We start from the raw sequence: 23,689 nt of genomic DNA on the forward strand, positions 1-23,689 counted from the left end.
CAGCTAGTGAGAACAGCGACCATGGGACATGGGAGATACTTCGCAAAGCGTTGTATTTGATTCCGATTAAAACTCAAACTGGAGTAGTCCATCAAGTTGCGGTCTTCAGATCAAGTCTTTTCATATCCAAGTTAGTGAACAACATTGTCTGATACAAAGCGGTAAGGTCTATCACTGTGGAAATGCATTATTACACTGGTGCTGCATTATCTAGGATGTTGCCGAATTCGAGTCATTAAAAATTTCTACGAAAATTAGCTACCCACTACTATTCCATGAGGAGTATCCTCACACTTCAATCACTATTAACTCACAGTTAGAGCTTGGCCTCCTGTTCGGATTTACACAAATTAAACAAACCCAGGTTTCTATTTTTATTTATTTATTACTTTTGTGAAGTTAAATTCATCTAAAAAGCTTAGTTTTTCAAAGTAGGAGCTGTTGGGAATAAAGCGTTTGTGATTATTTGTTTCCGAACTAGCTTGTATCCTCCCTCCCCATTTAATGCTTTACAGTATCGTATTTACTCGAATATAACTCGTCCTCGCGTATGTCTCGCACCACTGATTTCACTTTACGAAAAAAAGAAATTAAAAACTTTCGCATATACCTCGCATACGAAAGTTTAAAACGGTAAGAATTACATAATGAATGTTTTTATTGCAGTTTCAGATATTTTGGAATTTAGTTGAAGAAAATTAAAATCAGTATTTCAACTCAACAATTGTTGAGTTGAAATACTTTGTTGTTGAGTCGCGCGATTTTTGTTTTAATACCACGCTAATCGTATGCGAGACCGAAAGTAGCGATAATGAATAGCAGATTCTTGGTAAGTCACACCCATTTTCAGTTTTTTAAATCATGGTGATTTTGTGATTCCGAAAATTCTCACATATATCTTGCACCATGCTTTTTTAACTTTAATTTGGGAAAAGCATGCGAATTATATTCGAGTAAATACGGTATATGATAAGTATACGATACGTAAGCATCATACACTTACCATGCGCCTTCTGTTGTTATACATTAACGGACCTTCAGCGCTATTTTGCTGTACTGTGATTATTATTATTAAAATAAATTCTGTAACGTCTTTTATTATTCAATGGAAAGCGCGAAGTTCCTTTAGCCCTAACTTCCTTTTCAGACAACTTTGTAGCCAGTCCAGTCTCAATTCGTCAGGTTTCCACTGATAGTGAGCACAAGCTATCAATGAATCAGAGCTTTTCAGGGGAGGGAGGGAGGAGAGAGTACAACAGACAACTGTGGCCTCCTAGTGGCCATAAACCATAAAACGTATTATATATATATACTGTACTCGTGTTAGCGCTATAGTCAGTATTTTGTTATAAAACAACTTTTCCGTTAAAACTCCTATCTGACTCTTCCACAGATCGAGGCTAAGACAACATTAGAATCGAACTTATAGCAGTCTTCCTTCAAAACCATCTTTAGGCCAGTTTCTGTAAAAATGCGTTATTGGTTAATTTTCTCGTCGAGTCCACTTGCCTATGATGTTCTGTATAATGCCATGTGTGAGCTTGGAACTCCATCGAGCTGGAACCAGCAGCATGCCCTTCGAAATCCAGAAAATTCTCCGAAAACAATTCATCGAAAGACAATTTATTAAAAAAAAATTACTCGAATAAACAATTTATCGAAAAACACTCCATCGAACAACAGTTAATGAAGAAGCAATTAATCGAAAAGTAGTTCCTCGAAAAAGCAATTCACCGAACTGCAATTAATCGAAAACACAATTTATCGAAAGGCAATTCATCGAAAACTAACAGTTCATCGAAAAATCACAATTCGTCAGAAGTGCAAATCATCGAATGAGCAGTTGATCATACGTCGTAAGTGAACTTTCGGCAGGTGCATAATCCAGTCTTTTAAGTAGTGCATATCAAGGCAACTCCGATGCCGAAGGTTACATTCCATAAGCTCTGTGGGTAAAGTTCGAATCTTTCACGTTTCATTCTATATTTGACTATCAAATATGGACAGATCATAATATTTTCTCCTCCATTTTAATATCGTATTTATGCCAGATTGAAGCCTTTTGACTCTACATTTCAGTAATGATTATACTATTTATACTACATTACCACTATCATCATTAGTTGCTGATATGTACGTACTTTCAAAATATTGAACAGAATGCATGACAAAACTACATTTATTAACTTTACATTATTACTTGCTTCCTATCAGTTTCATTTAATCATTATCCACTTCGTACAAGAAGCTTCATTCATGATCTTCTTAATCATTCACCATCAACTTGATTATACTTCGTTATATAAATATTCGTACATTAATAATAATAACAATATTCACTGCAATCTTACACTTAAGAATGAAAATAATTATATCTGAATTGCATCCTTTAAAAATATTTAATCTAAATTAATCCTATATTCAAATGGCTTTTTTATGTGGTTCCCTCTCACGAAATATGCAAACCTATAATACATTTGTACCGCGGACAGACTAAGCATTTTTTAATTATTTTTATCAATTTTATATATTTTTATATTAAAAAATAAAATTAAACAAAGTTCGGAAACCCTGCTCTAGCGACTAAACATGCAACTTTTTCAAGCGACTTCAGGAGTCACACCGGACGATGAAATTCATCTCCTATCTCCTACCTAAAAACAATCACAAACGTCCATGTTCACCGCGAGATATGAACTATTTATGAAATCATTCTGTAGATTTATTTGCTATTATCTGATTCCTCGAAAATTTGATTTGAGGTAGACGTTTAGGTGTACAGTTTTTTTTCATTATTATTATTATTATTTTTATTTAAAAATGAGAAAAAACGTACACCTAAAGAGGTGCGTGTTTTTGAGTCACCGCATGTTATCTAAAAGGATGTTGTTGATGTTAAACAGGTTTTATTTGTAGATGTCGTATGTGCTACATAGTCGATTTTGTCGAGTTCGGTATTTAAGAAAAATAATATGATTTTTCTTCCAGGAAGAAAAATCATCTCCTGTTCCTGAGATAAACTATGGAATCAGCTTCGATTCCATAGTTTATCTCAGGACTGAACTTTGTAATCTAATCGGAAAGTTCCTTCTTCTGTCCAGCGTTAAAAAAAATGACTACGAGATTTTGTAAGTATAATTCTTCACTATTCAAAGTAATTGTAAATTATTTATTATGAAAAAAATTCAAAAAGGTTTAATGCAATCTGGTATTTAGCATTAGTACAATAAAAAATTAAATAAACAAAAATTAAAATAAAAAAAATCCTTTGCTGTATTATCTTTTGATCAAGAAATATGCAACATTCTTCTAGCTGGCAGTACTGGAATTTCGGCCGAAGCAATTGAATCTATGAGGCCAGTGTTTGTCTGTTAATCTCGAGAGGAGAGCGCGAACAAATAAGGGACGTATTAATTGCAGACATAAAATGCTCAATTAGTTCTTAAGCTTTTGTGGATTATTATTATTATTATTATTTATGAGATGCTAGATTTTGTTCCCAACACCACCGCTTCCGAAACCATAAAACACAGCTTCATAAAAGATGCAAAACCTATCCAACAACTAGCAAATGACTTTAACGAATACTTTGAAGACTCCATCCAAGAACTGCACAGAAGTATTCCCCCAATCACAAAAGGTGACCCTCCACTTGGACCACAATCAAAACAAACATTATGGTTCCCAACCATAAAAGAAGCAGAACTTCTCTCTGCAATACATCAAATTAAACCAAACAAATGCCCAGGAATTGATGGTATCAGTGGTAAAGATATAAAGCAACATGCAAATAGCCTAAGTCCCATCCTACTAAAATTAATAAATGAAATATTTAAAACAGGACAGATACCAAGTATGCTAAAGACCTCCATAATCACACCCATATACAAACATAGAAAAAGAAATTTAATCAGCAATTACAGACCCATAGCAACATTTACCAATTATCAATTAAATTATGGAGCGGATGATACTGAACATTCACAGCATACACAGAGACCTTTCATATTATCCCCAAAACACAATATGGTTTTCAAAAAAATAAGGGAACAACATCTCTCTTGGAAGGCTTCGCAGACGTAATTAATACCGTCTTAGACAAAAACAAAATTGCCATGGTAGTCTTTATTGATCTAGCTAAAGCATTCGATACACTTACACACCAAACCTTGTTAGAAAAGCTGAGGCATGTTGGAATAGACGGGCCTCTTCACAGGTGGTTTACAAACTACCTTCAAAATAGAAAGGAAATCACATGTATCGGATCAAACCGAAGCAGAGAGCTACCAGTAACCTGTGGAGTACCACAGGGAGCTATACTCTCCCCAACTCTATTCAACATTTACACGCACGATATTAATCAGCTACCACTCAAAGGTAAGATATTCCAATACGCAGATGATACAGCAATAATGTTCATCCACAATAACGCAAGCATAGCCCAAACAAATATGCAACATGACATAAATCTGATCATAGACTGGCTCACGAAAAATTCCATACACCTAAACCCAGAAAAGACAAAATTAATTATATTCAGAAATCCACTGACTCAACCAGTTGATAACAAATATATAACCATCCATCATCCACTCTCGAACATAAAAAAGACACAGAACAGTAAAACCACTACAGTAACTCAGGTTGAAACAATACGATACCTTGGAATTTACTTCGATGCAGATATGAACTGGAATAGCCACATAAACCATCTACACAACAAACTCCGAACAATAAGTGGCAAACTCTACAGGTTAAAAGACATAGTTCCCATATGCCTAAAAACACTAATATACAAAGCACTATGCCAAAATATATTAAGATACGCTATAACAACGTATGCTTTCTGTGCACCCTACAAATGAAATAGATTAATGTCGCTACAGTACAAAATGATAAAACTGATCTTTTGGGAACAAAGAGAAAATAACGATTTTATATATATTGCAATGTCAGAACACAAAATACTGACAGCAAAACATTTATGTCACTATGCAGCTTTGCTAAAACATTATTTAGATGCCAACTACAGGACAGTTAGAAATACTTACCGTATAACTAGACCTCAGACAACTAATTATATCACATATAAATACAATAATCATTACGGAAAGGCCACGCGAAAGACATGATAAACAAATTACCTTTTGAATATAGAAACTTCTCAAACTACAATAGCCTGAAAAGTGCTCTATGGACATATTTTGAACAAGAAACACGCACCCAAAATACCATACAAACTTAATGAAACACAATATATTCGTTCAGGCTTCCAGTTTTGTGACGCATCAGTACATTCCAGTTATTGTGTGTGCGTGTGTTGTGCGCGTGCGTGCGTGTGTGTGTGTGTGCGCGCGCGCGCGCGCGAATTTCTCAATCATAGATTTCGTAGCTTCCCAACACGGCACAACAAACAAACAAAAAAAAATAAAATAAATTATAACCAACTGGTGTCATCCTGAGATAAGCTTACATATAAGATTCGAGGAGGAAAGCAGAGAAATTAGTTCTCATCCAAGATGTACCATATGTAACCAAATGCATGTAATGTACGTATCACATGAAAACCAGTGTATGTAATGTACGTATCATATGTAAACAAATGTAAGTAATGTATCATATGTAATCAAATGTATGTAATGTGTGTAATAACTGTAACAAAAGAGTGATTTATATCCATTGATATTGTATATATAGAGTGTAAAATTGCAAAGAAACATCTGTAATAATCATCATTATGAATATTATAATAATATACGTTGTAAACAGTTATTGTTATTATTATTATTTAAAAAAAACTTTATGTACGGGAAAGTATTTGCTATGCATAAGTGTTCCTATAATGTATGTAATTTATCTGAGAAATAATAAAAATGTTAAAAAAAAAAATGTGACACCTCCAGGGAGTCCAAAGACTCATCGAAGGAGAGTGTGTCAACAGCATCGAAAGATTGATCCTTCCAACTACTAACCATGATCAAACTTGCTTAACGTTTTGCATGAACTATTAGTAGCAGAGGCGCTACCAATAGACCAACCTTTGCTGGCGTTTTGCTAAGCAAAAAAATCTTGTTACTTTCCTATTAGACCTGAGGAGCGATTTCATCTGAAAAGCTCTTATAAAGGTAACTAACGTCCTTCAGATTTATTTCTAGGTCTTTTCAACTGAAAGGAAAATAGCAATTCTGCTATAACCCCGTTAGGGAGGAGAAGGAGATGGGGAAAGGACTTTGGATTCCTGTTGCACACATTCATGCTGTAAACACTCCTGACTAAATTTAAATAAATTTAAAAATCTCTAAGATAAAAATGATAGTGTGCACTTTTCCTTCTTCGATCTTTATGTTTACACTTTATATTTATTTGTTGTTTGTTTGAAACTTTGAAATTTTTCCCTTGATCATTTTGGCGTATACAGAATACAGAGTCCAGAATTAAGGTTTATTTTCACATATAATTTTACAATACAATAAACTATAAGCCATATACTAAAAAGTAGACGAATGCGAAAAATATATAGGCAAGAGGAAAAAGCATTCTAGCATAATGATCGATGTCTATGTGACTCATGTGCACTTCTTCAAGCGATGGGGTTACACTAACGGACTTAGAAGCATGATGAGCTTGCTCCTCATTATGAATGTTCGCTTCGATTTCAGCATTGGTCGGGAAGTGCTACACAGAGAAAACAACTTTACTGAACGACATTTTACATGAATTTTCAAACAGAATAATTATTTAAATATCTATTTATTTACTATACTTCAACTCACTTACTCAACCTATTGTTAAAAATTAAAATTAAAGTTAAAAATTTAAACATACAGATACACCTTTGAAGAGTTTTATTAGGCAATATTTATAGTTCGTTTCACTTTGCGATTAGCTGTCGTCCCATCAGCCTGCTATCCAATTTAGGGAAAATAGCTGAGAAAATCATCCTCATCAGACTCCAAGATCATGGAAACCAACTAAATATCATTCCAGAAGAACAATTTGGCTTCCGTCAAAATAACAGCACCACCCAACAGATCCATAGACTGGTAGAATACATCACCACAGGATTTAATTGGAATCAACACACTGGAGCCGTCTTCCTAGACATCTCAAAGGCCTTCGATAAGATCTGGCACCAAGGCCTCCTCTACAAACTTATCATCGCTAACCTTCCACTAAATATGATACACCTGATCAAATCATACCTCTCCAACAGGAGGATGCAAGTCAAAATCAATGAAACGCTCTCAACCCAACGGAAAATCCTCGCTGGAGTTCCTCAAGGATCACTGCTAGCCCCGATCCTGTTCAACATCTATATGGCAGACATCCCTCAAAATCCTCTCACATCCACCATCGCCCTTTATGCAGATGACACGGCTATTCTAGCCAGATCTCGTCAACCACTTCTCATTACCAAAAAACTACAAGACACCATCCTGAATCTAGAAAAATGGTTTAAAGACTGGCGACTACAATTAAATCTTCAGAAAAGTACAACGATACTCTTCACAAGAAGACGAGCATCCCCCAAAGAAGACATCACCCTGTTCAACTCTAAAATTCCCTGGAAAACTGAAGCAAAATACCTCGGAATACTTCTCGATAAGCGATTATGCTTCAACAGCCACATCAAGAGCACATGCACCAAAGCTTCAAAAGTTATCGCCCAGCTATACCCCTTGATCAACAGACACAGCAAACTAAACTCAAGAAATAAAATACTACTGTACAAGACAGTGATCCGTCCCACAGTCATTTACGCCTCCTCAGCCTGGAGCCATACCTCCAAGACAAACATCCTCAAGCTACAAAGACTACAGAACAAATGCCTGCGAATGATTCTGGACGCCCCGTGGTTCATCAGGAACGCCCAGATCCACCGGGACATAAATATCGCCTACATCTCTCCACTACTACGCTCCCTAGCAGAGAAATTCTTTATGAAGACATCTACGCATCCAAACCAACTAATACATCAAGCCGGAAACTATGACGGTAATGACCACTGGAAACATAAAAGACCGAAAGCCATCCTAACACCCAACGACGAATAACCACTTCTGTCCACTCAGGGCGAGCTAAAATAGCTCACAAATCTCTCCCATCACTGCTCCCGAAACAGACAACAGGGAATATGAAATGCGACAAGCTTCACCCTCTGCGCCATATATGTCCTGCGTCCTGCGATTAGCTGTCGAATTTTTTAAAAATTTTATTGTTTTCCCTTTTATATAGTAAGCTGATAGAAAAATCTTAAACTTTTTACTGTAATTTTAAATTAATAATACCAAAAATATAATTATTCTTTTTTAATCCTTTATCCATGTGTGAGAAAACAAAGTTTCCACTTGAAGTACCTTCACCACTAGGCTACTCGAACGGCTGATGAACTCACATCGATTGCTGTATTTCTACAGTAATGTAACCTAGAAGCATCTATTTTTCTTTGTGAATGTAAACTGCTAATTGACTATTTGCATTCATTAAACTGTTTACCTCACTCATCATGCGTTTTTTGAATGTCATTACTGAATGTGAATCATCATCACCATCATCGTGATCCTACTATGTTGAGCTGATGCCATCATGAACAGCAGCTTGTCAGTTTTGTCTAACTACAGTCAAGTTATTTTGAATCTTTGAATGTGAGGCAATTTTTAGTCGAAGTGGAGTTTCCAGTTTCATGTGGAGTAGAAGGATTTTTCTTCCCTGAACATGGTTTTCAATTTTTTTTTTTTCATCCTGCAAAACAGGCAGCCTGACCAGAGAACATATGCTCTTCATGTTTTCTGTCCATTCCTTCTTGATCTTCCTGGAGATTTCTTTCTTTCTTCCTTTCTATCGTTTTCGAGAATTTGAAGTCTGACTTTCAGTAGACATTCTGCACACATATCCACTTGTTTGCAATAATATTACTGGAATATGGTAGTTTAATTCTATTGTTCTCTTCTTTGGTTTTTATTCAATCCTCACTAATTTATCTTTTTCAAACATTGATTTAAAAAAAAAGTTAACTTTTGTTTTTTATTTTGTTTGTTAACAACCCAAGTTTCTGCACCATAAAGACCGTGAGGAAATACAAATCAAACATATACTTTGATTTTAAGTCTCTGAAGAGACGCGTATTTGTCCACATAATCTGAAAATACGACCAAAGTGCATTAAACTGCGATTATTATTTGTTTATTATTATTATTATTACTGTTATTATTATTATGGTTTCTTCATAATGTAACTTCCGAGTGATTAAGATGAATAGGTCATTAAATTTTTACCGTTCCAATTTATTTCCCCCCCCCCTCTCCATTTTTAGCACTTTTCTGACTCTGTCTATTTATTCTTTTGTTTTATTAAAATTTATCTGAATTGCAAAGCCCTTGCTGTTTTACCTAGCTTTTTTTTTTATCATATATGTTAATTTTTCCCCATTGTATGTAAATAACACAACAAAATTAGAATATACTTAATATTATTTTAACAGCTAATAACACTATATCATATTGTGTAATATACATGTATTTACAGGTGTTTCTACTCTTTTGGGATGGATTCTTTAAATGTTTCGCCAGGCATAGACTATGAAAATATGACAATTTCTCTCTCGATTTATTTCTTCAGTTTCAAACTACTCCAAGCTGTATTTTCCATGTAATTTTAATAGCACTGGGCTATGAAATCGAATATTTTCCCGCTTTTCTCGTTTTTTTTTAATGTTTCAGACATATATTTCTTCTTAATGAGTCATATACCCGTTTAAGACAATCAAAATGTTCATTTCCTCCCTACTTAGTTCGGATAATAGAAAGAATGTAGATTGCATCAGTAGTCGATCTCTCTCTCTCTCTCTCTCTCTCTTAAATCCATATACTATTTTCTTATATGTTATAAATAAGTTGATTCTATTCTGTTTTTGCATAATTCTTATAAATCATTTATATGTCTCGAATAACGTGTAATTAGCCAATAGTCAACATCTATTTCCATCCTTAACATTTTTAAGGTTTTCTGGGGTTTCTTCATCTTTATCAAATCAAACCATTAGTTCTTCGTGGATGGCATGTTGTTACTATTATTATTATTATTATTATTATCATCAGAGACTTCCATGATGTCAGGAAATCATCAAGAGAGAGAGGCCACATATCACCAATACCAGCTCTCATACCTTTTATTGAATTCACATTATCTACACTCACCACCACCACTAAAGACAGGCCATTTTAGTACCTCACCACTCTGTGCGAGAAAAATTTAACTCTCGCTCCTTTCTAGACTGCATTTATCCTTAACGTCCTTGCATCCATGGATATCCTTTCTTACTTTTTCCATCCTTCATAAAATAAACAATTCCATCTACTGGTATCATATTTGACCGTTTCAGAAGTTTTGAAGGTCTTTATTAAATCACTCTCTTTCTCCTCTTTGTTAGTCTCTTCTCTTAGTCTGTCTTCTCAGTCTTTTCTCATAATCGACAACTCTCCTTCTCTCTCTCTCTCTCTCTCTCTCCACTGTATCAGCATGACCAAGGAAACAAGAAGACCAGAATTGTGAGCAGTAGTCCAGATGAGGTCGTATCTATCAAGGCCTTGTGAAGAAGCAAAGGAGACTCTTATCCTTACCTTAGTTAAGTCCATAATAATAATAATAATAATAATAATAATAATAATAATAATAATAATAATAATGAAATGTCAATAATAATGAAATGTTCATTGCTATTATTATTATTATTATTATTATAGACTTAACTAAGATTTTGATAGGCTAGACATTATTCTAATTAGAAAACTAACATCGATAGTAATTAACGTCAAATTAATCAAGTTCATGCAAGACCAGGCAGGGAACTCAGTGCACCGATAGTAACGTGTTCTGACTTGCAGCAAGGATCAATTTTGTCCCCTTACGCTATTTAATATTCACTTGAATGATACCATATACTGACCATAAATGGTTACCTAGGTCAGTGAATATTTCCATCTGGTTCATATCATGAATGAGGGTAGTTATTCTTAGAATTGATTTTTGGTAAAACTATTTTGAATAAAGGCCACATTTTTAAGAATGTCATCCTACATTAACATTTTGAAGGTCTTACATACACCATAAATTTTTAAACTTATTTTTTTATATCTTGGGGTAGTCATATGTAAAAAGTTAAACTTATTTATATAAAGCATAAAGTAGAGAATCAGACGACTAATATTAAGAATAAGTGACTAATAATCAACAGTCTTCAAATGCTTATGAGACAATTACATACTCTTAATTTGAGTTCGTGTTCTTTTCGAATATCCATAATTTTGATGACAACCGCAAATTCCACTAATACCAGAAAGATGAAGATGATGCAGGTGGACATCCAAATGTTAATTGCCATAATGTAGGACACCGCTGGAATAGAGGTTTGATGAAGTTGAGTGACCAGAGATAACAATGACGTCACAGGAAGTGCTACTCGAGCAGGATACGCTTCACCAGGTAGCCAAAAACTGATGAAGGACATTAGCACTATTAGAAAACTCGGCACATAAAACGTTATCACGTAGTATCCAAGTCTCCTTGTTAAGCGCAAACCTCCGTTAATACAAGAAAAAGCTCCTGAAAGAAGTAAAAAAATGAACGTGTATGGTATATACATACAAATATTTAATGGTCCGTCTTTCTCCTCATTTATCGTTATCTTTTTTTATATCAATAACTAAAAATATGTAAATAATTTCAAAAGACAGGTGACAACATATAACTTATTTTGTTTTATTTTATTAAGTTCATTTTATTTTGTTAACGCTTAGTTTTTATTTATTATCTTAACATATTGTTTTACTCCAAACTTACGATAGTTTCATAATGTCTGTTTTGGTAGAAGTTACACGAGGAAAAATTGGGAACGGTGAGCAGATGGCAGAAACCATATTAAGAAACTATCGTGATATTTTGGTATTCAAGAAACTGAAGGTAGGTTAGCCGGTCTCATACCGGGATGGTAGGATTTTCTTCCCGGTAACTCTTGGCTTTGTTCCAGCAAATCTGGTAAACTAGCCAGAAAAAACACGAACGGATATAATACCTTGGTCTCATAGCTTTACTATTTCGACTGTAATTCCAAAACTAGAACAAACTTAATATTTAAGAATGTGTAAGCAGTGCTAATCTAAAAGGGTATAATCACTTTTAAAAAATCTGGAAGAAAAGGCTATCAGAATAGATTTTTGACTTAAGAATGACAAAAAAAAAGGCCTGAGAAGATTAAGATATAAGTGCATGAGGAAGACTAAGATGTATTGAGTGCTATATTCAGCTGAAATGTAAGAGCTGTTCAAATTAGAAATGTAACAAACAATAATATTTGGTACAATCTATACTAGCACACTTGCAAATGACTATGACGCACACCAAGAAAGGGTAAAACAGGTTTTATTATTATTTTTTAATTGATAACATTTTTATTATCTCTGAAATCTCATAAATGCAGACGAAGAATATTTAAGAGGATAATTACGTTTTCCTCAGTGTTGGGTGTTCGTGTGAGGAGAGGGGCAGAACTCTCAACTGACCACCACCTTGTTGTGTGCACTCTACGGCTTCAGAAACCAGATGCTACCATCAACGCTGGTAGGCCTAAGCAGCTATACTGCGTGAAATGGGAGGCATTGGAAAATGAGGCAGTGAGGAAGAATTTTGCAGATGACATTTCCTCCAGTTTCAAAGAGATTCCCAAGCATGCAGATGTTGAGGAGGAGTGGAAGCTGTTCAGAACAGCTGTCACTGCCTCTGCACTCTCATGCTGCGGCAGAAAGCGGCTTGGCGTGGCAACGGGCAGTGAGAAAGGACACCTTGGTGGAACCAAGAAGTCCAAAAATCTGTCCGGGCAAAAAAGGAGTCCTACCTAACATGGTTTAGGGTCAGGTCACCTGAGATGCGTTTGCGGTATGCTGAAGCACGAAAAGCTGCTGCTGAGGCAGTAAAGACAGCAAAGCAGAAGGCTTGGGAATCCTTTGGAGAAAGATTAGACTCATCCTATCCAAATGCAAACAAAGTATTCTGGCAGACCATCTGCCGCCTTCGAGGGAGGAAATCGTGCACAGCAAGGGCGTTTAAGGCCTCTGATGCACTTTTAACAACCGAGAAGGATATCCTCCACAGATGGAGGGAATAATTTGAGAGCCTTCTTAACCCGGGTGACCCAGCAGTTGTGGACATCCAAGAGGTGCAGATCGGGCAATGACTAGTCTCACACTAGAAGAGGTCCATTTAGCAATAAAATCGCTAAAATCGGGAAAGGCTGCTGGCGATGATGAAATACGACCCGGAATGCTAAAAGCCTTAAATCGAGAAGGTGTTCTCTGGCTCACTCGAGTGTGTCAGGCTGCTTGGATATCTGGGCGAGCACCAAAGAAATGGCAGACAGGCATAATAACACCAGTCTTCAAGAAGGGAGACCAGAAGGATTGCAGTAACTATAGTGGCATCTCTCTGCTCAGCCTGCCTGGGAAAGTGTATGCTAGGTGCTTGGAAAGTTGGTGCAGGAACATAGTTGAGTCAAAGTTCCAGGAAGAACAGTGTGGCTTTCGTCCTGATAGAAGCACAAATGACCAAATCTTCACTTTAAGGCAAGTCTTTGAGAAATCTTGGGAATATGCCAAGAATGTTTACACATGTTTTGTGGACTTGGAGAAGGCATATGACCGTGTTCCTCGGGATAAGCTTTGGCAAGTAGTACAGGAGTATGGAGTGGATGGCCAACTATTAGCTGCCATCAAGTCCCTGTATGAATGCCCAGAGTTTTGTGTCAGGGTAAACAGCGCAAAGCCTGAACCTTTCACAGTCTCCGTTGGCCTACGCCAAGGGTGTATTCTGTCACCCCTACTTTTCATAATATTTATGGACTGGATTGATAGGCACAGCCGAGGCAGTGAGTGTGTCAGAACTGGAGGATGTAGCATTGGACGTCTGATTTTTGCAGATGACCTAGTTCTGCTTAGCTCTTCCACAGATGACCTCCAGCGGACCCTGGATATGTTTGTAGCTGTTTGTGCAGACGCCGGAATGAAGATCAGTGTGGCCAAAACTGAAACATTTGTGGTCTCAAGACAACCATCCCAGTGCACTCTACATGTAAGTGGAGTCCCAATGAGGCAGGTGGAGAAGTTTAAATACCTTGGGTCCACATTCACGAATGATGGAAAATTGGACGTAGAGCTAGATACTCGAATTGGCTTAGCAAACTCAATATTGCGGGAGTTTGATCGTTTGGTAGTATTGAAGCGGGAATTAAGGACAGTTAAAGACAGCAGGCAAAGCTGGCTGTCTTCAATACAGTCTATGTCCTCATCCTCACCTATGGTCATGAGAGTTGGGTAATGACCGAAAGAATGCGGAGACACGAATTCAAGCAGCTGAAATGAGGTTCCTTCGAGGGGTTGCGGGGCTGACAAGACTCGACAGGGTCAGAAGCTCTGCAATTCGGGAAACCCTCAATACTCAACCGCTGCTTCTCCGTGTTGAGAGATCACAGTTACGTTGGTACGGGTACCTGGTCAGAATGCCACAAGAGAGGCTCCCTCATCAGGCCCTCTTTGCCAAGCCAGAGGGTAGGAGGCCACGTGGAAGGTCAAGGACTCGCTGGATATATTATATCCAAAACCTTGGGAGGACATGTTTGGGAATCCCACCAGAACACCTGAGCTTGGTGGCAGAGGATCGTGACCATTGGAAGTTCCTCTTGCAGCTGTCGCCCCCACAACCCAATTAGGAAAGGTGGGCCTTGAAGATGTATGTATCTATAATTATGTTTAGCCTTGATGTGCGATTTCATTTTATGAGACACAGGCAGCAAAGCTTGTAAGACAGTTAATGTAGACTTCATTTTTGTAAATTCCCAACTACATATAGTAAGGTATTGTAGTCAAACTAGTACAGACAAACAATTCATTCCCAAGTTTTGCGTCGATGGCTTTGTTTGGAGTAGACTATAATCCTAATATTCTAACATCAGCTACAGTTTTTTTCGAAATTAAAAAAATTACGGATTTATTTACATTTTATTTTCATTCGACTTCTCAAGGATGAATTGATTAATAAAGTATTGGCTTTGTTAATTAATTATCTCGAAGTAATCTGTGTACAGCAATTTTTATCAAATCTGTCTCCATCATGTGGAATTATATCCCATTCCGAGACACTAATTTCACTCGGTGCTAAAAATAATAATCATAGTGTTAGGTCTCCAACAACAATTAACTTTTATCGAACGTACTTAGATCCCGTGTCAAGAGAAATATTGTGCGACTATTAGACGACTCAGGTGTGTGTTAATTGCCTTCAGAAGAGCTACCTTAATCGAATTTCTGGGCAGAATGTTGCGGGCTAGGTCTATTGAACTTGGGTGTACATACCTACTTCGAACTCCCTGGTGCAGTTGGATTTCTCTGCAAGCTCGATGTCAAACTGTGCCAGCAGAATACGTTTAGATATCTCAAAATCACGCCAGTTTAACACTACTGTGTCTGTTGTCCACTGCACTGGAATAAAAATGAGGATTATGTAGATTTTAAGCAGTGATACCTTCAGATACACTTAGTAGTAAAATTTCCAACCATGTCTTCAGCCTACAAAGTCTATAAGATACAGAAATATTATAAAATAAACTATATAAAAAATATTAGTGGTACATGTTTAGAAACAAGAATTGGTATCACGATTTAAGAGTTTTCTAAGATTTTACTATTTAAACTTTTATTTGTTTCTTAGCGTCTTATACACCAAAGAAATTATTCTGGCATCAGGTTAATAACATTATACTTGCATACGTATAATGTTAATAATATATAATGTATACATTATACATTATTAAGATATAATTTGACTTGATATCAAGAAAAATCAATTCTCCAAGCTGGTTAGAAGGATAAAATTTATAAGATTATGCGCAGCTTCCTATGGTGCTGTGCATACTTTTTTTTAAATAATAGAAGATCATCATCATCAAATTCCTGGCATATACCCTCAGGGGGTATACAGGATCCTATGATAGTACTACATGAACAGCTACGTCATTACAACTTTCCTATCAATAATTATCCTCCAGATTAGCCTGTTCTCTGTCAATGTTCTAATATTATCAGATCTTATATTTCTGTCTTCTAAGGCACTTTTTACTGTAACAATCCCCCTACATCTTGGTCTTTTTGGTCATTTTCCTGCCATTCTGGCAAAGAAGACTTGTTTATATAATCTTTCCTCTCCCATTCTGTTCAAATGGCCACACAACAGATTAGTTCTGCTAACACTTCCTGAATGCTAACAATGTCAAGTTCTTTCCAACAGTTATTTATTACAGTTATTCAATTTAGTCAGGGAATCTTGCAGACTTGTAGCGGATTTATTTAGAAGTATAACATCGTCCGCATAAAGCAAAGAGCTGACATTAACATCTCCAATTCTGATATCATGTTTAATACCACTTTCCTTCATAATGTGATCCATATAGATAATGAATAACAGAGGGGATAATGCACGTCCTTGTCTGACACCCGATTTAATATTAAACCATCTTCCTGTACTTCCTTCATCTAACTAACTGCTAACTTACAACTCAAATAAAGACTAAGTATTGCTTGCTATAATGTCCCATTTACAACGTACAACTGTAGCGTTTTGGGAAGCTTTTCCCTGCGCACCTTGTCATATGCCTTTTCCAGATATACAGAACTTAAATAAAGATCTTAGTTATTATGTGACACCTCCAGGGAGTCCAAAGACTCATCGAGGGAGAGAGTGCCAACAGCAGCGAATAATTGTTTCCCTTTCAACTACTAACCGCGCTCAAACTTGCTTAACGTTTTGTAAGCCATTAGTAGCAGAGGCTCTATCAATCGACCAATCATGGGAATATCTCAGTTATATTCCCATGAGTTCTTAACTATTTGTCGTAAGGTGAAAATTTGATCCTGGCAACCTCTATTTGGCCTGAATCCAGCTTTCTCTTCACCAAGCTTCTCTTCTACAATCTTTCTTAATGTTTCTGAAGGAGAATACTTGCAGAAGTTTTACCAGGAATACTAGGTACAGAAATAGCTCTGTAATTCTCACATTCACCTTTATTCCCATGATTCACTTTTTTTTTTAAAGATGGGCACTATGAGCCCTCTACTTCAATCATCTGGAATTCAACCTTCTGACCAGGCTTTCTGAATTATGTTGTATAGCCATTGTAAAACTTTTATACTTCTATATTTTAGCATTTCGAATATCAGCTATCTTCACGACTTTCAGGTTTATAATAGCTTTTTCTACTTCATGTACCGAAATATATATTCCAGATGCCATTCCTGTTGATTGTTTTCTACCACCATTCCGTCACTGCTTGTTTCATTTAGCAATCTTTAAAAGTAATTACTCCACAATTATTACTCCATATTTAGGTAAAGAATATCTTTATCCTCAGTTTACGTGTCATCTTTCTCCAATTCTTTTACAGCATTCTTTCCTCCATTTCTGAGCTTTTTCAACAGCCTACGGAATATTTTGCAACCTTCCTGATATTTATTTTCAATGTTCTTACCAAAGTCTTTCCGTGAGTTTTGTTTAGCTAATTTTACTCAATGCTTTCTTTCATTTGTCTCTGTATTTTCTAAGAGTACAAGGTGACTTACTTGCCAGGAACTTTCAATATGCTTTCTTCTTTTCCTTGACTGCCTCTTTAACTTCTTGAATCCATCATGGAGTTCTGATTTTTCTGTCCTTGCAGATTCATCACCATGTTCTTCTCTGGCTAAATTAGTCAACGTTTTCTTTAGGGTTTTCCACTGGATCTCCAAGGCTTGTTTCTTGTTTTCGAACTCTTTGTTTTTTTTTGATAATGTTTGTGCATTTGAGTTTTCAATTTATATGTAATAGCTGTTCAACTCTGATTCGTTTCAAAACTTTCTTACACACCCTTCTATTCCATATGAAATTCAATTTTATCCTGCTCAACACTAAATATGATCACTTCCTATTTCAAATCCTCTGTTTACTCTTGTCCTGAACCATTGAAAAAACATCACTGTCAATAATAACATAGTCAATGAGACTTTTCTTGTTTCTTGCCTCTTCTCTCCATGTGAATTTGTGCATATTTTTATGTTGGAACATGGTGTTAGTAATAACCTGTCCATATATTGAGCAGAAATCTGACAGGTAATTACCATTATTATCAGCTTTGCTGTTTTCTCAAAAATTTCCCCAAACCTTTCTATCTGTCTGGTAATCATTTCCTTCTCTGCTGTTTAGGTCTCCAACAAGGACTAACTTTTCCTTTTTCATTGTGTCAGCTGCCTTCTTTGATGCCTCAAAAATTCCCCCATTCTTCCTTATCATAACTTTCTGAGGGATCATAAGCAAAAATAAGTCTCATTGTTCAGTTCCATATTCTGATATTAGCTCCCATTACTCTACTTGATATTGCCTGCCATTTAAGAAGATTATCCTCATATTTAATGGTTAACGTTATAGTTACTCCTTTCCTCTGATTGTCATTTCCGAAATATAACATCTCATATTTTCGTCTTAGAAAGATCTCGCCCGTTTATGTCTTCCATGTTTCGGTGACACTATTATGTCGATTATTTATCCAATTATTCTGCTGGTTCCATCTTTTTTCCATTGATGTAGTTTGAAATTTTATTATGTTATACTATCATGTTGAGTTATGGTTTAAGCCCATAAGAATACAATTTGGTCCGCTAAATCCAAAATTGCCAGCCCATCCTCGTTCATTCAGTATCCAGGTAGATACCGAACAAGGTGCACCACGAGAGGGTGAGGACTGGATATCAGGTCAGAAGCTCTGGTAGGTTCTCCGCATTCCCCAAAAGTACATGTGGAGGTCTCTCCTTCCAGTTATCTAGCCTTGATCCTTAAGTACCTCATTTACAAACGTTGATTCATTCTAAAGAATGCTGAGCGTCAAATAGAACTTGATTCTCATGGAGAAGGAAACCATAAATAGAATTTCTGTTCATGATTTTTCTACATGAGAGGAAGAAATCAAGCATTTGAATGGTTTGGAAAGTTTGAAAGGGGAGCGGGCTGTATTTATGATAAAATGTTTAGGATTCCATCTAGCACAAGATGAAAATAAGTTCCAGATGTCTTAATGCATAATACTGTAAATTTCGAAAAACGTTCAACATGTTTGGGATCTTGGGCTTCTTAGTGTGTGATGATGGGTTCACCCACTTTGAAGAGTGGTATTTTCTTTCTTTATCCTATCTATAAACCCAATACGTTGTTGACCAGCAGCTGAGAGGCAATTTTGACTCTTCAGAATGCCTTTTGATGATCCAAATAACATGCTCTCCTCATTCGCATGTTAGTTGAAGATTAGACGTATATTAATAATGTCCTGTATTTCCTAGATATTTTCATCTTATGTAAACCAAAAAATCCCAGAAAGCGTTGTTCATGCGTCATTTGGTGAGTAAGTAATGCACGCAAATAACATAGATGAATTAAGCTACCATTCTCTTTGCACTAGTAATAAACTCACCACTAACAATGTTGTTACCATCTTTGGTTCCTGCAGATTGATCATTCTTAGTGTTGATAAGTTCCATAGCTTCGCTGAAAGTTGACCTTTTCACTGACTAATATAAATAAGAGCAAATATCGATCTAAAACGACATTTTATCATTAGACTGACTTCATGGAAAGATGAACCTGCTACGAAATGTCAAAGTGGCTGATAAACAGGTCTTTAGTGCATTCTATTGATCTTTTACAACGTAATAAAACTAATCTCGTAACTTTATGATAAAGCCGTGAACTACGTTTTTTAACTCAACAGAAAAATAAATATTCTAGCATATCTGAAAAATATTGGTAAGAGAAGCGCTTGGTCGTTTGAAGTCAGACTTACGTTCAAGTCTAGTCGCCGACTGGAAGAACTTTTTCTAAGCCTGTCTTCAACGATTCCCGAGTTAGTCGATCTCTGGCATGGGCAAGCGGGTTTTGTCTCCCGGAAACTCGGGTTTTTTTATCCCGAAAACTCAAGAAAATCGACCGTAGTACCCACATTATTTCAGACAGTAAAATATCTTGTTAGGGTTAGGTACCAAGAGATGGCAGCACTTGTTTGCCCGCCTCTTTATCGGCGGCCGATATAATTAGTGATAGACATGGTCCAGCTATCTCTGATTGGCTACCGACGGAGATTGAACTACCCACTCGGTCTCCGAAAGCTAGATAGGGTATAAAGGCCTCGCCTACTCCCTATAAGGGAGGAATAAAAGGCGTTAGCTGATTTTTATTTTTATTTTATTTATTTATTTATTTTTTACTGTGTTACTCAGGTAACAATTGCTTGCACTACCTCTTTTGCAATACCTAGCGTACTCTTATTGTTATTTCTATATTCTTCACTTACTTCATTGACTACTTTTAAATTTAAATCAAATTTTACTTAAAAATTCATTAAAGTGATATATCTTTCTAAAACAGAATTTTACAATTCGCATAATGGAAAAAACCTCCTAATATAACTAAATTGCAATTTTCTGAAAATTTAAAAAATTATGAAAATAAAAACTTTTAAAATTTAACTTCTCATAATTACTTCTGGTTTAGTTTACAAGAACAGAAATCTCAATCTAATTTTATGTCACTTACGACTGGAAATCATTATACTGCACATCTGAATGTCATGGGGATATTTCTCCATACGTAGTTTGCAGCCGAGAGTGATGGCTACCCTGAAATAATAGCAATACCAATAACGAGAAATTTATGCTTTCTTAATAATATGATGAAACGATTTCTATTTAATTCAGCTTAGCTTATTTTTAAATAAATATTTAGAAAAAAATAGCATTCAGGACATCATTTTATGTTTCACTAGTCATGTCATAAATTATCACAAATATTTCGAGATCAGTGTTTAAATTAATATTACTATTTAATTTAATTATTTTAATAGTAATTTAACATTTATTTATTTAAATGTAAGCTCCATTTACAAAAGGTTAAAAAAGTGTTTTATTAAAAAAAATATTAATTTGAAAGCATGCCAATAAAGTTCTTCGATTTTTCCGTCTAATAAGCGTTTCTGCTATCACAAGTAAAGAGCTGAGAATAGGTTGAAAAAAAATGAAGAAAAAAAAAAAGAAAAAAAAAGTCCTTTTTAGGACTGCCAGGGTAGCTGATGGCAATGCTGTAGCCAATGAAGTTTTAACTGAGGCTCGGCTATTGCCGTTACCCAGCCATGACTAGAGCCTTTAGCTCAATAACACCATCCATACAGATTTTCTTCATTCAGATGACGGGATAAAGAGTCAAGGACTCAGTCCATCTCCCAGTTCTTTTAAGAACTTTAAGAACTTAAGTAAAGAGTTCTGAAACCAATTTGGAGATTTCTTTTTTGCCTGACGAAGCATCATCAGGCAAAAGAGCTGTCTTAATCTTCTGATGATAATAATTTTTTTTTGGTGAAGAAATGCAAATCACCACCGACGCTTTTGCAATATCTTGATAATGATAATGATCATTATCACTGGATGAAGTTTCTTCATAAGTTGGACATGCTTTTGCGTATCTTATATTCACGGTATTATCTTCTTGAAGAAATTCTTAATGGATATTTTCCTTTGAACGAGAAGTTTAAAAAATATTATTATCTTCAAGTGAAATTTTCAAACAACTAATTATTTTTTGGTTGTTTCAAAGAGCTTTCTTAAAGATCTTATACTTCGTTTAATCTTTTAATATTTCTTTCACAAAATGTATTCTCATTGCCATTGACAGAACGTTAAAGATAATGCAAAATAAAAAAGTGCAATTATCATTTGACCCATATTGGGAACGTTGTTGATAAAAAAGGTTCCATTTGTTATGCACTCTTCTAATTCAAATTATACCTCTCACCGTGTAATTCTCTGCTTCATTTTCCTTTCATTTTATAGTAATCGTAAGAATTTTGATGGTAATTTGCTGATCTTTTTTTCTTGCATTCTAGTAACATGATCATTCCACCCAAGTTACTATTATTATTCGGAAAAATTAACGATTATTAGGTAAATTTTGTTATGATATGTTGTGAATTAACCGAAATTAATAGAATGATCTCCACATAACAGTTTAATAACTGTTTGTGACGGCTTCCATCTCCGCCTGTCGATATCCTATGTTATTGTGCTAATCTTCATCTGCAAGCGATACAATTTCATGTGATAAAACGATCACATTTCTTGCAGTCACATTACTGTGCTCAGATATTTGTAGTGTTTCTTGAGACACACTCTCACCATGTCTTGTTAATACTTTGGTTCTTTGTCTCTCATCAGGTGTCTACGAGTGCTCATCGTACTTATCTCTCAGCCTCTATTTGAAAGAGTCCTTCTCAAGAAATACGTCCACAGGAGCGAATAGTATTCGGTAGCCAAGAAACAGTAATAAAACACTTTTTTTTCCCCACTTAAACTGCCGAAATGCTAAGGAATGAAAAAATCTGTGGAAGATTTCAACGTGTCTTCAAATATTCATTAGAAAATTAAATGAAATCTAAACAGTTTTCTACATTAAATTGTTAAGATAGAGCGCATAATGCGTAATTTGCCTGGATAAATATCCTCTTGTTTTTGAACACAATGCACAAAGCAGTGCGTTGTTTTCTGAACGATTAAAACAGTACTTTCCGAAGTAGATGTTGTTAATATTTTCCCCACACGAAACGAATGAACCTGAATGCATAAATTATTACTTAAGGCCAAAACGTTGTTAAAATGTACTTTGTTAAATGGAATAGATATGCTTTCAAAATAATATGATGCATGATCACGAAGACAGGGAAGAAAATATTCCAGTGATATACTTCGTTCCCCAACCGACAACTATCATATGCGAGTTCAACCATTAATTAGTGTATATATATATATATATATATATATATATATATATACACTCTTTATATATAAAAAGATAAGCCGAAATCTGAAACGCTTTTATGTCACGTTTTTTGTCTCTTCATTGTTTTGAGCCGGGTTAAGTCGATTAAGCCGTTAAACTGATAAGCTGATAAGCCGAAATTTGAAACGTTTCATGTCCGACAGTGTGTTTGTCTTCATGAGAGACAACAATTTGTTGGATGTTTCAAAACAATGGAGAACCAGATTACCAGCCCGGCATCGATATCATATAGCAAATATTTATTACAGAAGCGTAAATGTTTGTTTTCTTTCAATGTTTACAAAACAGACTTTGATCCAAAGTGGAATAGTTTATTCGCTAAATTTAAAGTCATTTTAAGTCTATAAAGTAACTTATACTGGTATTTTATGTAATACTTTTACTTGCTATTAAAAAAAAACGAAGATACTATATCAAGTGACTCACCTCGCTGCGAGAAATAACATTTGGTCCTCTTTGAGGATAATGTATTCTTCATTGGTTAAGACATTGTGTACGGTACCCTCATAGGAATTTTTAAAATAAGTATCTGGAATCCACAAGTATTCACGCCACCACTTGCTATCAAGGACCAGTCTGGTATTATTTTTGGCAGGAAACATAAGCCGGTGATCCTTCCAGTATTGGTGAAAGAATATATCTATTGTCAGTTGCTGGAATGATAATATGTAACTTTAATTTATTAAAGTTATATATTATCATTCTTTTTTATTTTGTCACGCATTTTGATTTTAAAACTGTAACG

At 35.5% G+C, this 23,689-nt stretch overlaps 1 protein-coding gene across 4 annotated transcripts in view; it reads right to left on the reverse strand.

Annotated features, from left to right (window-relative positions):
* Positions 1-6,422: 6,422 nt before the first annotated feature.
* LOC150109914 (glycine receptor subunit alpha-2-like) overlaps positions 6,423-23,689 on the reverse strand; it is a 30,792-nt gene continuing 13,525 nt past the window's right edge. For all 4 annotated transcript variants that reach the window (XM_090415817.1, XM_090415790.1, XM_090415810.1 and 1 more), the window contains 5 exons: positions 23,371-23,597; positions 20,653-20,735; positions 15,399-15,524; positions 11,264-11,601; positions 6,423-6,675 (listed from right to left, as the gene is read on the reverse strand). In XM_090415817.1, the coding sequence (XP_090271943.1) occupies positions 6,475-6,675; positions 11,264-11,601; positions 15,399-15,524; positions 20,653-20,735; positions 23,371-23,597 (975 nt within the window). In that variant the 3' untranslated portion in view covers positions 6,423-6,474. The remainder of the gene's footprint in view (positions 6,676-11,263; positions 11,602-15,398; positions 15,525-20,652; positions 20,736-23,370; positions 23,598-23,689) is intronic.

The sequence above is a fragment of the Typopeltis vanoorti genome, chromosome 1, assembly GCF_054136105.1.
Source record: "Typopeltis vanoorti isolate ZY-2024b chromosome 1, IOZ_Tvanoo_1.0, whole genome shotgun sequence".
NCBI lineage: Eukaryota > Metazoa > Arthropoda > Arachnida > Uropygi > Thelyphonidae > Typopeltis > Typopeltis vanoorti.